We start from the raw sequence: 14,793 nt of genomic DNA, 5'->3' as shown, positions 1-14,793 counted from the left end.
AGAAGGCTATTTCGGTGTACTGTTCTTAAAGCCTTCTAGAAGGCCAGAAAGCCATTTTCATACCAGTTTTGTTTTCATCAATTGCACGGCAACCAGGAGGAAAAAAAACCCAAACCAAACAAAATAAAACCCTTGGTGCCAAAAAGGAATTTTCTCTTCCTTTTCCTTCCTCCCAAGTGGTTCTCACACTTTCTCTCAGCCCTACTCCCTGCCATTCCTATAAGCGAGAAAGTTAAAGATTCCGATGAAAACAAAACTTTGCACAAATTTCTTGTTATGCTTTTTTTTGTTGTTGCTGATGAACCATTAGCCTTTGGTATGCTGCAGGCAGAAACAATTTTTAACAAGTCACTTGCGTATTCACATCCTGTGTTACATGGAAGGCCACACAGCATACTCAGCATTCATTATTAATCTAATCATGTTACCAAAGTACCAGCTAAGCTGGATCTTCACAGAAGATACAATTCCTCCAATGACACCCAGTTCACAGACAGCACAGAAAGAATAAACAAGAAAGCCCTGCAAACTCTGCCCTGAGAAAGTGACTTCTTTTGCGACACATGCATCTTGACATCAGTGCAAGTCAGAAGCACTGCATGAACGTTTCATCTTTGAGCTTGCTGGAAACTACGGGATTGATGAAAATTCTGCGCTGCAATATAGGTATCAATGTTTTTAGGAAGCTTGTGAAGCAACAGCAAAGTTCAACCCTATATTTTGAAATCTAATGACAAGCCAAAAGAAAGGAAAGATCCAATTCTTTCTGCACTAAAGCAGAATCCAAACAAACTGCATCAAATACAACCTTTTGCCAACATACAGGTTTTGGCCTTACTTTCAGAAAGCAGAACAAATAACAGCTTTGCTGACCCCAGTGAATGCTCCGTACATCAGGAGCCCTTTATAGATTTCAGAGGAGATCTCAATTCAGCAGCTGCAGACTGTTGCCTGTTCTTCCGGTTACCCCTATTTTCCTAGTCTTTTTTTGCACTGCAATGGACAAGTTCAATCTTTTCTTACGCATCTCTACAAAGGTCTGAAAATGCTGTTTAACGTGTTTTCCTAAGAAGCAAAATAATTACTGTTGACATTGAAAATACTGTTGCAATCTCAACTGGTAACCATCACAGCAAATGTGTTAGTCCCTGCCGGCTTCAGGCACTGAAAACTCAAGCAGACACCATCTTTCTTACTTACAATCTTCTCTAACAATAAACAGCTTTTAAAAGGAATGCGAGATGCTAGGAAAATATTGAGAAGTCTCCCTGTATTCCTAGTTTCTCCTTAACATAGTAAGAGTGCATAAAGCTATGAGTAAATAACTCCTTCTGGAATAAATTCCTGTTTTAAAGTACGTTCTCTCCTATTACTTCTCACTAAGGAAAGCAGTATGTGCTACTAACCATCATGTGACACCACTTCGACCTTGAGGAAGTGGAGAAAATGTTGAAATTGTAATCACAGCAGAAGTATATTTATTTAGCAGCAAAAGATCAAGGTCTTTCTCTGTGGGGACAGAAAACAGCAGAAATATTTAAAAAGTATCCGCCAGCTTTATAAATTGAACACAGAAATATGCCAATACCATTCAATAATTTACTCTTGCATTTACCAAGACTTCAACTAAAGTATAAGCTCTCCCCTCAAAAAAGATAGCAGCCATCCCTGCATTAAGTATTAAGCTAATCACAAGGTTAGATCAGTGCTCTTGGGGAGGAAAACAAGGGGAAGGGGACATGAACATGAGATGTGAAAATACTGTAAAAGCATGCTATAAAAAAAAAAATCCCCAAACCTGCAAACACACAGCTCTTTCGAATGCTGTCAATACTTCATAAAAAATGAACAACACTTTTTCCTCCTCTCCCTTCAGTACATGTTCAACATAAAGAAGTGAAGAGTTTTGATTTCTGTTTTTGAAAGTAGCCGAAGAAAGTGCGTCTTATGAGTTACTGAGGGTATCAACTTGACTCTTCCCTATTCTGTAGATGTTCATCAGAAAAACGGGAAGTCCTACAACCCATCTTCAGTCACGAATCCCATTGAACTCTGTTCCAGCAAAGAGAGTGCAGCTGAGACCAAGGGCTGGCATTCCTCCAAACATACTGCAAAGCAAATCCCAGACGACCAAGTCTGTACATCACATAAATGCAGACACATTTGAGTAAAACACACTGTGCTTTCCCTGGGCCATGGCAAGAGAGGCAATGCAATCTGCAGCTTGGAAGCTGTCAGGAAAGGAAGATCTTCCAGCTTTTAATGACCCCTGATGTTGCATTATTTCATTGCTTTGTTTCTTTAACAGAGAAAGAGATTTGGCACAATGTGTAGATAGATGTTTGATGTAAATCATGTTATTTACCCATCTTAGAGCACCTTGTTTGACAGCCAGGCTTTAAAGACACTCCTCCCACAGAGCATGACGTACAATGCATTTGATGATCCAGTGCTTTCCATGAGACCAGTGACAGGGTGCCCTGTGGGCAAGCATGGCTGGCATGCAGCAGCATCCTTCATGCACCCACCCAGCCTCGCAGCCCAGGTCCTTACCCTGCATTCAGTGGCCCTCTACAAATTCCTCCCACTTCTAAGCCTCCAGTGTGGGGTACATTCTGCACAATGCCAGTAAACCATTCCCCTTTCTCTCCTTGCTCCCACTGCTCCTCCCTATTCCCCTCACTGGGAAACAAACACACCAGTGCCCTGAGCGTAACTACACCATAGCAGGGCAATTGGGTGCAGTGAGGGGTGCTTGGCTGCAGGAACCACTGCGGCTTTTATTGCCTTCATGTGCAAATTCTGCCTTTGGCTCTACAACAGGCAGACAGACTGTTAGGGAGCAGAATGATAGGGGTAGTGAAAAGCATTGGTTTTAAGGCAATTTCATTCATTGCAAGAGTTCCTCTTACACTCTTACTTGCTGCACCAAATTTTATAATGCTCCCATCCACTTTGATGGTAACCAAGTCTTAGAAATAGTTAACATGCTATAGATGGCAGAGCTTAAGTTGTCAGACAAGCTTTACCACTTCCCTTGCAGGGTGAATGCACGACCAATAACCCAAAAGCTTTAACAGCCCAGGTGGGAGCAATAAGAGCCAGGATTAGAATCCAGGCTCTCATCTCTGCTGCCTCGCAAAGTGAGTAGGGCACTCGTGCACTGCAGACATTTATAGCACATCTTTACAATTGCAAATCTTTGAGCTCTCATTGCAGAGCAGGCTAGCTGTTTGTCCTCTGGGTAGCTGGAAGATTATGCATGCATTTAACCATCATCCTGCCAGAATAAATCTGTACTCAATACCACAATAACAACTCACTTGTCAACACTTCCCAGTTCAACTTGAACAAAAACCTGCAAGATTTTCTCCCCTTCAAGCTGGTAGAGCTGTTACACTTAGAACTAGTGGAGGTCTCCGCTTCCAAGCCAGAACCTGCCTAGCATTTATAGTGACTGGAAACCCTGTGAAATCCTTGCTAGCACTTCAAGCTCGAGAGCCGCTCCATTCATTCACTTGAGAGGATTCATTCACAGCCCTTCCCCCAGACTCGAATTTGTCAGGCTCAAAACCCATTCACAGCTCAGTCTACTTCTGAAACCTATTTCAGGCCTTAGTTGTCAAGAATGATGTTAACGTGCAGTAGAAACAGTGGAATACATTAAGTGTTTGAGGCCATGTCCTGCTGCCGCTACAGAAAACAGGCAACCACTATCTCGCCTCTTTATTTTGCAGCTAACACAAGGCTAATTTCAAATGCATACACTGTGGGCAGTTACAGCAAGGATATTTTGGGCTATCGTTGCTTTTTTTTACAAACAGAAACAGGTAACTCCATGGATTGCTTTCTCATCTGCACATGCATGGGTATCTAAGAGGTCCTCTGACTACCTCATGTGATTTGGAACTGCAAAATAAAAACCTTTGCAAGGAATATGTTTTGTTTGGGTTTTAAAGAAAACATTCCTTTGCACATGTGACTGAATTAGTTTAAGTTGTAGTAATTCAAGAGTATGTGCCAGTTCCTGAACTTGGTTGAAAAACAGATATAACTTAAATTTTCCAAAGAATGGCTCAGTTTAAAGAACCTTTTCCCCTATCAGTGTTAAATCTGGGATTGAAGAGATTACCCTGAAATCTCTCATCTGTGCACTACAGAAAGTGCATAAGCAATTGGAAGAAGCATGGGCAGCTGGAAAACAAGCAAACAGCGAGAACCATTTTCACAGCCCTCACTACTTCAAGATGGAGATGGAGAGAATTTGAGGGCTTTACTTGGCCCCACACAGAGGCCAGCACATGCCTATCGCTACATATATCAATGAAAATAGCAAAAGCAATTATGGGAGGCTGTCACACTATCAGCTTCAAATGACAGTGGCTCCAGAACATCAAGAAGAGGTGGTCTCACAAATATCTTAGCCCCTCCAAGGTGCATACATACTCTTAGCAACTCTGGGACACTGCTATACCCCACCTTTTAATAGATCCTTGAATTTAAATGCAGGTGAGTAGAAAGCCATCTTTCTTAGAGCACGTGAAACAGAGACTAACAGCAATCAAAAGCACCATACAGTACACACACTGAGCCACACAACCCCGCTACTTAACCAGCTTAGTTATAAGTCTGACCACGTGTTGCTTTAAAAAGCATCTTCCCAAGTCCTAACTGTCAGCAAGAGTTTCTCACAGAGGACTGCCATTAACTCCTGTTGCAGAACACTGTGGGTTTTGTGATAGCTGTACCTACTAACAGGATTCACGCAGTCTCTGGTGAACAACATCAACAGCCAAAGCACTTTCTAGCATTACTCCATACCTAAAGAGGTAAAAACTGTCACAGGGTTCCTTCTCCAGTCAGTGAATTGTTGAGATATTTGCACCAAAAATGATTTTTAAGGGAACCCAGGCTCATAATGCTCAGCTGCTGCCTTATCTCATAAAGCGCTTGCCTGCAGTAGCTGGAGGCAAAAGCCAGGTGCAAGGTCACACCAACACGTTCAGTGAGCACTGACCCCTCCAGGCCCTGGGTTGTTTTTCCAATCCAGAACTGGACGTACAGTGGCACATTTGTTCTTTTGTAAATTTCATCAATTACTGGACCAGTTTTAGGCTGTCCACTCGCAAAGATGTAGCTAAGCAAGTCATAAGGGCCTGGATTTCTAGCATCCACAAAGCTATAGCAAAAGCCTTCTGGTCTAGAACCATGTTTCTTGTGAACACTCAATTTCTTGTTTCCAATACAGTGAGATCCCACCAGCACATACCTGTGGGCTTTTCATCAACAGTAGTGATCTACACAAAGTAGTGCTATAAAGGTCACCAGGTAAAGTTGCTGTCTCACCTCTTCTGATCTATGAAGCACCATTTACATCCCCCCTCAGCAGTTTCTGCAGGAGCCTGAATAAACACTTCTTCCAAAAATCAACAGCTCTCCAGGACATGGCAGTTGGAAAAGGAGGATTTCAGCATGTGAAATGTACACTCCTTCAAGGGAGCTGTTAAAAAGCAGATTCCATCAGCCCAGGTAATTTTCTCCTCTGGTCCAAAGCAAGCAGACACATGACCACATAACAAAGCTTTTTGAATGCTACTCTAGAGTTATAGCACAATGGGATATGTGACAGGCAGAATGCACCACTTGCTGGCCAGCTACGCCAGCAGTGTGGCATGCAACCATCACAGCCCGCAGTCCAGCATGGGTACACAGCACGCGTGCCCTGGCACGCGTGCTGTGATTTATTTCATCATTAATACACCAGAAGCAAAGGCCTTGGCTGCTCTTGGATGAATAGGAACTACACCCTGAGCAAAGTTGAAACAGTGCAGAAGGACCTACCCAGAGGTTAGGAGCAACACTTAAGCCCTTCCACACTAAGTGAAGGATAAAACAGCACCTTCTATCCCACAGTTACTGTCACAGCTTCTTCCCAACAGCAATTTCATATGAATCCCTTAGGCAAGGTGCAAACCTCAAGTCCCTCTGCTACCTCTAATATCCACAGCTGTGTTTTTCCCTGCACAACTCAGACTCAATCTTTCCTTTACCATTCTTTCAGATGTGGAAGTTTGGGTCAAGAATCACTGCCAGCCTCCCCTGGTAGCCTGCTTCCCTACTCCTTGGTGTGCTCCATATGGTACCATAATGACTCAGCTACTACTGATACCTTAGTGAGGCCACCTCAGGTTACACTTTAATATTAACTAGGAGCTGCAGAATGAAGCCATCGGTTTGATCTGACAAGCAGCGAGTCTTAAGCCAAACAGGCTTTCAAGTTGCACCACAGATAATCTAAGTTTCAAAGGAGAAAGTGAAGGAAAGATGAAAGAGCCCTGTGCTTTCTTGGTGAGATGAACCTACAAACGACACCAATATGAAGGCATCAGAGCATGAACTAGCTTCAAATTTGTCTCTCCTATTAAGAAAAAAAAAAGTAAAAAAAAGTAAAAAAAAGTAAAAAAAAAGTAAAAAAGTAAAAAAGTAAAAAAGTAAAAAAGTAAAAAAGTAAAAAAGTAAAAAAGTAAAAAAGTAAAAAAAAGGCAAAAAAGGCAAAAAAGGCAAAAAAGGCAAAAAAGGCAAAAAAGGCAAAAAAGGCAAAAGTAAAAAAAGTAAAAGTAAAAAAAACAAACAAAAAAATTCACAGCTCCTTTTACGAGAGGGTCTGCCTAAAAGAAAGGTGGAAAACTTTGGGAAAGAGAGCCAGCTCTGAAATGACTATATTGTTGCTTCAGTGCATTGCTATAGGATAAGTGCCATATGGTTTAGTCTCCAAAAAACAAAGGTCACATCCATCATTACTCAGCAGCATTATTCCACAACTATACACGCTGAGCAATGACCCATAACATGTGCACAAATTACCTCAACATCCCAGTGAGCAGGTCAATGCATCCTGTACAGAAATTAACACAAAGGTTTCTCTCTCCTTCGGATCTTACTATTAAGACTTTTCATATGCAAATATCACTATCCAAGCAATTATTGGATTGATTGATAACTTGCATATGAAAACTCTGACATATCTGCACAAATGTATAACTATCTAGAACAAAAAAACTGTTCAACTCAATAGGTGGTAGTCTGTCTGCTAGGTAAGTACTGTTGAGGATCAAAACGTGAAACAGCGAGTATACCTGCTGATCAATACCCATGCCGAGACTGAGCTACTTCAGGGATGGGTATATCCTGGCTAAGTAGGATTCTTCCAAGAATTTCATCTCATGAAGCACCCTAATTTCAAACATTTGGCCTTTACAGAGCTGCTGCCAGTCATGTTCATGGGTGCTTTATTAGGCTTAAGGCAGAGGGGGTAGATGAGCCAGAGTTCATAATCTACAACATGTAAGTGGACTACCACTCCCAGAAGAATGATTTTTTTGCCAAATCCATACAAAACAGGTTACTAAGAAGTATCTTAACATTTTCTGCTTTTAGTCAGCTAGTTGTACAGTTACATTACAATTTTATGCATTTACCTCTAAGCACAAAGCTTTAAAGATTTCCTGTAGTCTGAAAGAAATGGACTTAAAATAGCGCATTTGAGTAGCATTAATTCACTCATGAGCTGCCAGGGCAGCACGGCTGCCAACTTCGCTCACGGAGAAACAGCAGCATGAAACCTGGCAGAATTCACTTGTAGTACCAAGCCTTCATGGGACCCTGGTAGCCCCCCCAGAAATGGGGTGGGCTCCAAAGCAACCCTCCACAGTCCCACAGTCCTGACAACTGGAGCAACTTGGGCTTTCTATGGTGCTATAGTACTGCAAAACTGTTGGCTTTAACTGAAGCCAGTTAAGCACTTCAGGGTTTGACCTTTTAAGTATATTAAACTGCATGTACATTTTTACACAGCAGCTTCCAACTGTGATCTCGTCAGTGAGAAACACTGCAACTAGCCATTGCAAACCAATTTAATAAAAATGAATACAATGAAGGAGGCAGGTTTTGGGACCTAAAATGGATTATATGATTTTCTATTGTAAAGAAAATGGAAAAGAATGAGGATTTAAATTTTCAAAATAAAAAATTACTTCTCAAAAGAAATTTGCAGGAGAGTTTTCCTTCACTGTGTCTTCATTTTCCGAACGTTGAAGCTAAAGCTTCAGTGTTTCACACAAGTTCCTGTCCTATGAACAGCTGAGTAAGTAAAAAGAAATAAGACAAATGCTGGCAGTTCTGGTTATGAAATTGCAGCATATACTTTGTGAAACAAAGTGTATTCCATTTCATGCAGAGAGAGAAATAAGGTTAGTAAAACGAGGCCTCCCATGGTTCAAATTCAAGCTTAGCAGAAGAAGGTGTAATTTCCAAGAAGCCAAAAGAAATAATGTCTGCTTAATTATGGATGATTATAACCCTAGCCAGCCACAACAGATTTACTGTAAACTTGATTTGCATTGTATGCCAAAGCTTCAATCAGGGTTTAAACCCCTTCAAATCTGTATTATCATTTATAGCATGGTAGTTGCACATCTGCAAAGAGGCAAGCAACAGTAAAAGCCAAACTTGAGGCAGAATCTGATGTTCTGGGTATTACAAACATAATCTTTGGAAAGGAAGATGTGGTAAATTTTATTGATTCAAATTAACCTAATCCAATAAGACATTAGGGCTTGTGACACAGCTGTTCATGCCCACCTTAAGCTTTTGTTATTTGACAGAAGAATTTCCCAAGCGATACTGGAAATGTATTGGTGTAATGTCTAGAGAGCTTCTGTTCAAAGCACCCATGGTTACATTGCTTGAAGTGAGAAAATCCCAACTCCTAATTGCTTATTCTTGATTTTATTCTTCTCAGGAGTTCAAGGATACTGGATACTATCCATTTTTCTCTACTTTTTTTTAAAATATGCAATAAACTTTCCTTAAAGACAAAAGTAATAAACAACATATATGAGCAACCAAAAGTTCAGTTTATCAGATGTGCAATTTCAAGGAGAAGGGGGCCAGCAATCTGACAGAACAAAATGTTTTTTCTCCAATATCAAATATAACACCCTAGTCAAACATTACTGACCTCTGCAAATCTTAAAAGCCTGCTCACTGTGTTTAAAAAAATGATTTCCTATGCTGTATACATATAACAGATACTGTGCCTAGCACAGAAGGTATTTGCAGAAGCATCAGCTACCAGTGGCAGCATTCTTCTTTCATGGAAAAACTTGGAAAGGTTTTATTAAAGCTGGACTACAGGAAGTAAGTGTGCAAACAGTGGTCTGAAAAGCGGCTGAAAGTAGACATTCTTCACTCATTTAATTAACTCTGGCACTTAAAAATGCAGAGAGAGCTGCTATAAAATAATATTTTGATTACAAATATGGTGAGAAAAGAACCATAACTCCTGCCATAGTACTGTCACAGCCATGTGCTGCCTCAGTCTTTTGCTATTTATTGCTTATTTCAGTATTTATTACTCTTCAGTATGGGCCAAAACACATTGCTGATTAGCTGAAACAGTATTTGCTGTCATTTCAGCAGCAGCCAACTGAATAGAAAAACTCACCTTGCTTTACCCTTTCAGTCTATTTATTGTCATTGCTACCCATAGTGTCCTAAATACTAAAAAATCCTCTCTGTGCATTGAGGTTTTATAGAAGCAAAAAAAGCTTGCACCTGTAAACAGAAATCAAGCATGTCAGAGAGGCAGTTCCCACTCCTAGGTTTCGCCCAGGAGGGCATGGCTGGGACCAAGCAGGCAGCAGCCACAGCTCCGGGTGGTTTCACAACTTGTTGCCGTGCCTGGGGCCAAAGGCACCATCCTGCCTCCTCTGACCCAGCCCCACTGCCACAAGCACATAGCCGGGGAGGGGACCCTGTGCATCCCACGGGGGCTGCCCCAGCACTGGGGAGCAGGGGCGAGCACCCAGCTGGGACCCGACCCCTCCATTCAGCAGCAGCAGCAAAAGCTGATCCATCCTGCAAAACTGCACCCCCAACATGGCTGAAGGGCAGGACCCTCCATGTGCTGTTGAGGTAGCCTGCGCCCTACCCCCAAGCCTCCCAGGCTTGCACTGGTCTTGTTTTGTCACAGTTTGAATTACAACCCTGTTGCTCTCTCTGAGGCTGCCATCTCGATTTCCAAAGTCCCCAGTTTTGTTCAAGCTCTGTTGGGATAAGGAAAATGCCATAACATGCAAAAGTGCGCACGTCAACATGTTTCACCCCTAATCAAGCACACAGAGAGGGCAATAACTGTGCAGTGAGAAGAGATATGGCATTTTCTCATGCTGCTGTTTTGCCAGGTCAAGGCTGGGGAGAACATGGCCATGCACCTTTGCCATCCCAGTTTGTCCCTGACACTGGCCCAGCCTCCCTGGACAGCATTACTCACCTCTTGAAGGAGCGGGGCTAGGGGCTACACAGCTATGAGACACAGGCATTTCTGCAAGGTTTTTTTGTATGTGTTCATTGCTGGTTTTTCACATTACTCAGAGTCCATCTCAGGGCAAAATCTCATGGTGCAACTGAGTTATCCCAACTGTTCTCTGTGAAGGGAGAAGTTTCCCACGCCCTCTTCTTTCCCCCATAGCAGCTCTGTCCACACAAGAGCACCCCCAGAGCCTTCATCACCATCACCACCCTCTCCTCCCTAAGGAGCACTGGGGCCAGCGTGCTGAGGCACAGGAGGAGGACGTCCAGCAGCATTGAGTTGCCACATCAGCTCCACCTGTGACAACCCAACCCTTATGCTCCAGCACTCATTCCCACCTTATGAACATTACCAGTAAATTATAATTTTCCAAATGGAGAACCAGAAATGCTTCCAGGTACCTAACAGCCCTGACAGCGACTGTTCTGGCTGCAAAGTCCTATCACCTGCTGGCAGAGCTAAAGGAGTGTTTCTTCTAGAAAACTGCTAATGACATGAACCCATATGAAAATAAACACAAGGAAGAGCAGGGGGTTACTCATAGCAGGTGGCAATTGAAGTCATTAATTGTAAAAATAACTTCACATTTCTTTGTGAAATATCAAGGGAGATGCTTCAAGTTAAATAGAGGACTTGAGTTCAAAGCAACAAGTAGCCCTGAGAAGGTGAGAGGGTGAAAAAAGCCATGAAGATATGTTAATAATGATAATAGAAGAGAAAAGGCTGGATTTGGAGACTAATCATTATTCCTACCTTGCCAGAAGCCAGCAGGCAGGGGAGTTGCAACAAACCAAGGACAAACCTTGAGTAAAATCAAAGCTTGACTCACTGACATTTCCTGAGATGGTGGAGCTGATCTAACCTCTCAGCAAGCAAGGTGGAAACCTGCTCCCTCCCCTCTCTCAAGTGTGCTGCTGGACCCCATCGCCTTCCTCTTGCCAGCACTGATTCTCCTCTGACCCCTTGATCAGACCAGCCAGCTCACTAAACCACTAGAAAACTAACTCAGCAAAAGAGCTACAAATTTCGTGCCAGCATAGCAAGCTGACACAGCTGACCAAGGGCAATCTCTTGCAACTGCACAATGGAGGCAACAGGAGTGTGCAGGGAAAGACAGTCCTCTCTGGCAGCGTTAAGACACTTGCCATCTGAAATATGTGAACAGGGAACCACTCTGCAGCAAAAAGAGGAAGAAAGAGCAGAGGAGGCAATGTTTGCTACAGCAAATGGGACAGTGTAATGAATAGGAAGTGGGAATGGCTGATTTTTACAACAATGCCCCTAGGACAAGATCATTGGCCACTAGCGGCCCTGCGACTGCTAAAGAGGTAACTGTCAATGCCACGCAGTGATGGTGAGGGGAATGGTGTGGAAACAAAGCCCAGGGCACGGTTTTATGGTTGATTCCTGACTGAAGTGCTCTCATTCTAAAGTTACTCCATTCTAAAGCTCCTATGGTTTATCATCGCACTGAGGTTTCCCAGCTTGCACTACTCATCAGAGTTCAGGTTTCCTTTTCCCTACAGAAATTCCTGGGAACTACAGTTTAGGACTAAAAACACCATCATCAGCAAACACAGAGCAGAAGCAAGACACTTAGAGTGGTGCCCCAGGCAATAAATTGAGTACAACAGGCATCTTTGAAAAATTCTGACCAGACTGAATGTAAAATATGCTTTTACATATAATAGCAGCACTTCAAGCTACTCCAAAAGCACAAGGATATTGCACCTTATTTCCTTGCTCAGTAATTATGAAAATATTGTTGAGTGTTTTGAGAATAAAGCATACATCGCACAGTACATTTGCACAAAGGTGCTAAAATCCCTGTGCAGTTGCAGATGAATGCTTAATCACAGACTGTCGCTTCAAGAGGTGAGTATTCCTGAACAATGGGTTAGAGGAATTAAAGGCAGAGCAGAGTCCAGGTTATCTTATTGCCCTGCCTGCACTTACCACTGAAACACTGAGATGATATGGATCATTAACCCAGTAAGAGCCCAGGTGATTTTCTTCTATCTTAGCAACTTGAATCACTCCACAAGCACTAGTGCCAAGAAGGGAGCACAAGCATGACCATGCAGCCAGAAACAAAAGACTTTCCCCAGTTAGTCACATAAGCTTCACTCAGCTTCTCACAAAACCACAGCCTTTGGTTCTAGTACCCAGCCCTGACTTTCATTGAAGATGGTCACCACAGTAACTCTGGTGAGATTGTCTTAATTATTTCTAAATCCTTCTTTGAATTAAACTTTTCACATTGGGCATTAGTTTCTCATACCGAATGCTATAAAATTCCAACATTAAGTTAATCCAACTAATTCAAGAAGTGGAATTAAAAATTACAATACTCAAGAACACAACAGGCCTGAACTTCTGTATTTAAAGGCCAGGGGTAGGTGTGCTTTCATTTACTTACCTTTTTGCTTCTTCTAAGTGGCACAGATACTCATAAGCAATGTTCTGACGCCTCCTCTCATCCATTTCCTCTGCTGAAATCCTTTCATCATCCACAATAGCTGCAAACAGAAACCCATATCAAGTTACACGAGTCGGGGTGATTCTTAGAGCAATTTTACTGAGAACCTAGGCAATTTACTACAGAAGAGAAATTGAAAGTCATCCCTCCTGCTCAAAAGTGGCCTTTTACAGCATGGTGCACAAAGATATCTAGGTTGCCAAAAAGATTCTGTTCTCTGTATGATGAATTCCTCAAGTTTCACTTGTTCAAAACCAAGCTCTTTGTCCGTCGCCTGGTTTGGGGACAGGATGGAGCACTCAAACATGTGGGGCTGACTTTGGGAGCCAGCAGAGTTTCAGCTTACACATCCTCAGAGGAGTTTGAGGACTCCTGTAGGGAAGCTCAAAGCAAGCAGCAGATGGAGCAGCCCTGTACTAAGCTGAGCCTCAGCAGCAGAGCTGAAGACAACAACGCACTGCAAACGTATCTCAGGGCAACCTGGAAACAAGCTGCAGCTTCAGGAACCTGTGAGACTGCAATAGACTGAGCTGCATCCCACTGATGGGGATGATGAGGGCTGTAATCAAATGAACAAGCTGTGGTATTCACACTCCTACTTACTGCTGCACCCACATCACCTCCCATAAAAGCACTCTCCCAGCCTATTAAGAATGACTCTGTGCACATCTCCAGCTGCAGACAACACTGATTATTAACATCTACTACCCCATGACTGGTCTCCCTCCCTTTGTAGGGTAGAGAGGTCCTCTGATTAGATATACAATTCTTCCAAATGCTTCTAGCAATGAACCTGAACGACCATACAGTAGTGCTGAATGTTAATCACAGCATGTGAGGCTTTTGGAAACAGCTTTCATTATAAACCAGTTACCAAAGTGACACCCTATTTGTGCTAGCAGCTGCCAAAAAGAGCTGCCCCTGCCCTCCCTCATGCTTCTCAGCCACATACTCGTGTCACCTCTCATGTCAGAGCCAGCAATCCTGCAGCTGCATCAGTGAACCAGCACAAGGGGCAGCCCTCACTGAAGAGCGATGACGACGAAGAGACCCACATCTAGGAAGATCAGGTCCCTGATCTGAGCTGCTGCACACCTGCAGACACACTGGCACAGGCTCAAGGGAGGGGACGGAAATGCAGGGCTGGGCCAGCCACTTTCTGCGGCAGCCCACAAGCCAATTAACTGAGAACACCAAGACATCCTTGGTAAAAAACACACGGGCCTCTCTCCTCCTCAAATGCACTGTGAGATGCTTTTAAAAAACTGTTACACAGACTGCACTTGCCACAAGCAAGTTTTCAGTGGTTCCCTGATGCAGCGGCCTCATGGAGTGGGTAAACACCTTCCAGTAGCTGATACAGGCAACTCAAGTAAAAGGCACTATAATAAAGCCAGGAGTTGGGCTTTAACAGTACACACATACATTGAAGGCTGTACCTCAAAAAAACCCACAGAAATTATCCCACATGCATTTACTGAGGACACAAAAGAAATGACACTGCTTGCCCACATTTTGGACTGATGCTACCACACATTTGTTAACATATCATATAGCTGCTTTGAGCTTTGTAGTTTCAGTTTTAATCACTACAGGCATTGATATCTCTCATCTTCTTTTGCTTTTCAAATGACTCTTCCTAATTACCCAGAAGCTTCATACACTGATAAAACAAATAAGTATCTTGCTCAGAGTCCCTTTTAAGTCTGGTAGCTCCAATAAGGATGACTCACTCTACAATGAGCTCTCAGATACTGTAATCAGGTCATTGCTTGCTATGAACCAAAACATTAGTTTGGAGGCAAACATGAGATGCAGGTGGTAAAACACTCAGCCTGACAAACTGGCCATGGAGGCTGCTCTACTGCTGCTCTTGCCCAGGCCACCATGAGCGAGCCCAGGCCATGCTGTTCCCACTCCCTGACACAGTTCCTCTGCTGCA

At 43.0% G+C, this 14,793-nt stretch overlaps 1 protein-coding gene across 2 annotated transcripts in view; it reads right to left on the bottom strand.

The window, feature by feature from the left end:
• IQGAP2 (IQ motif containing GTPase activating protein 2) overlaps positions 1-12,885 on the bottom strand; it is a 107,855-nt gene extending 94,970 nt beyond the window's left edge. The window contains exon 1 of one of the 2 annotated variants that reach the window (XM_010582841.1): positions 12,792-12,885. In XM_010582841.1, coding sequence (XP_010581143.1) covers positions 12,792-12,856 — 65 coding nt within the window. In that variant the 5' untranslated portion in view covers positions 12,857-12,885. The remainder of the gene's footprint in view (positions 1-12,791) is intronic. The other variant, XM_010582840.1, reaches the window with a different exon arrangement.
• Positions 12,886-14,793: the final 1,908 nt, after the last annotated feature.

Source organism: Haliaeetus leucocephalus, unplaced genomic scaffold (genome assembly GCF_000737465.1).
Source record: "Haliaeetus leucocephalus isolate CR32 unplaced genomic scaffold, Haliaeetus_leucocephalus-4.0 Scaffold849, whole genome shotgun sequence".
In the NCBI taxonomy this organism is placed as follows: Eukaryota; Metazoa; Chordata; class Aves; order Accipitriformes; family Accipitridae; genus Haliaeetus; species Haliaeetus leucocephalus.
This window is presented reverse-complemented; position numbering and strand designations above follow the sequence as displayed.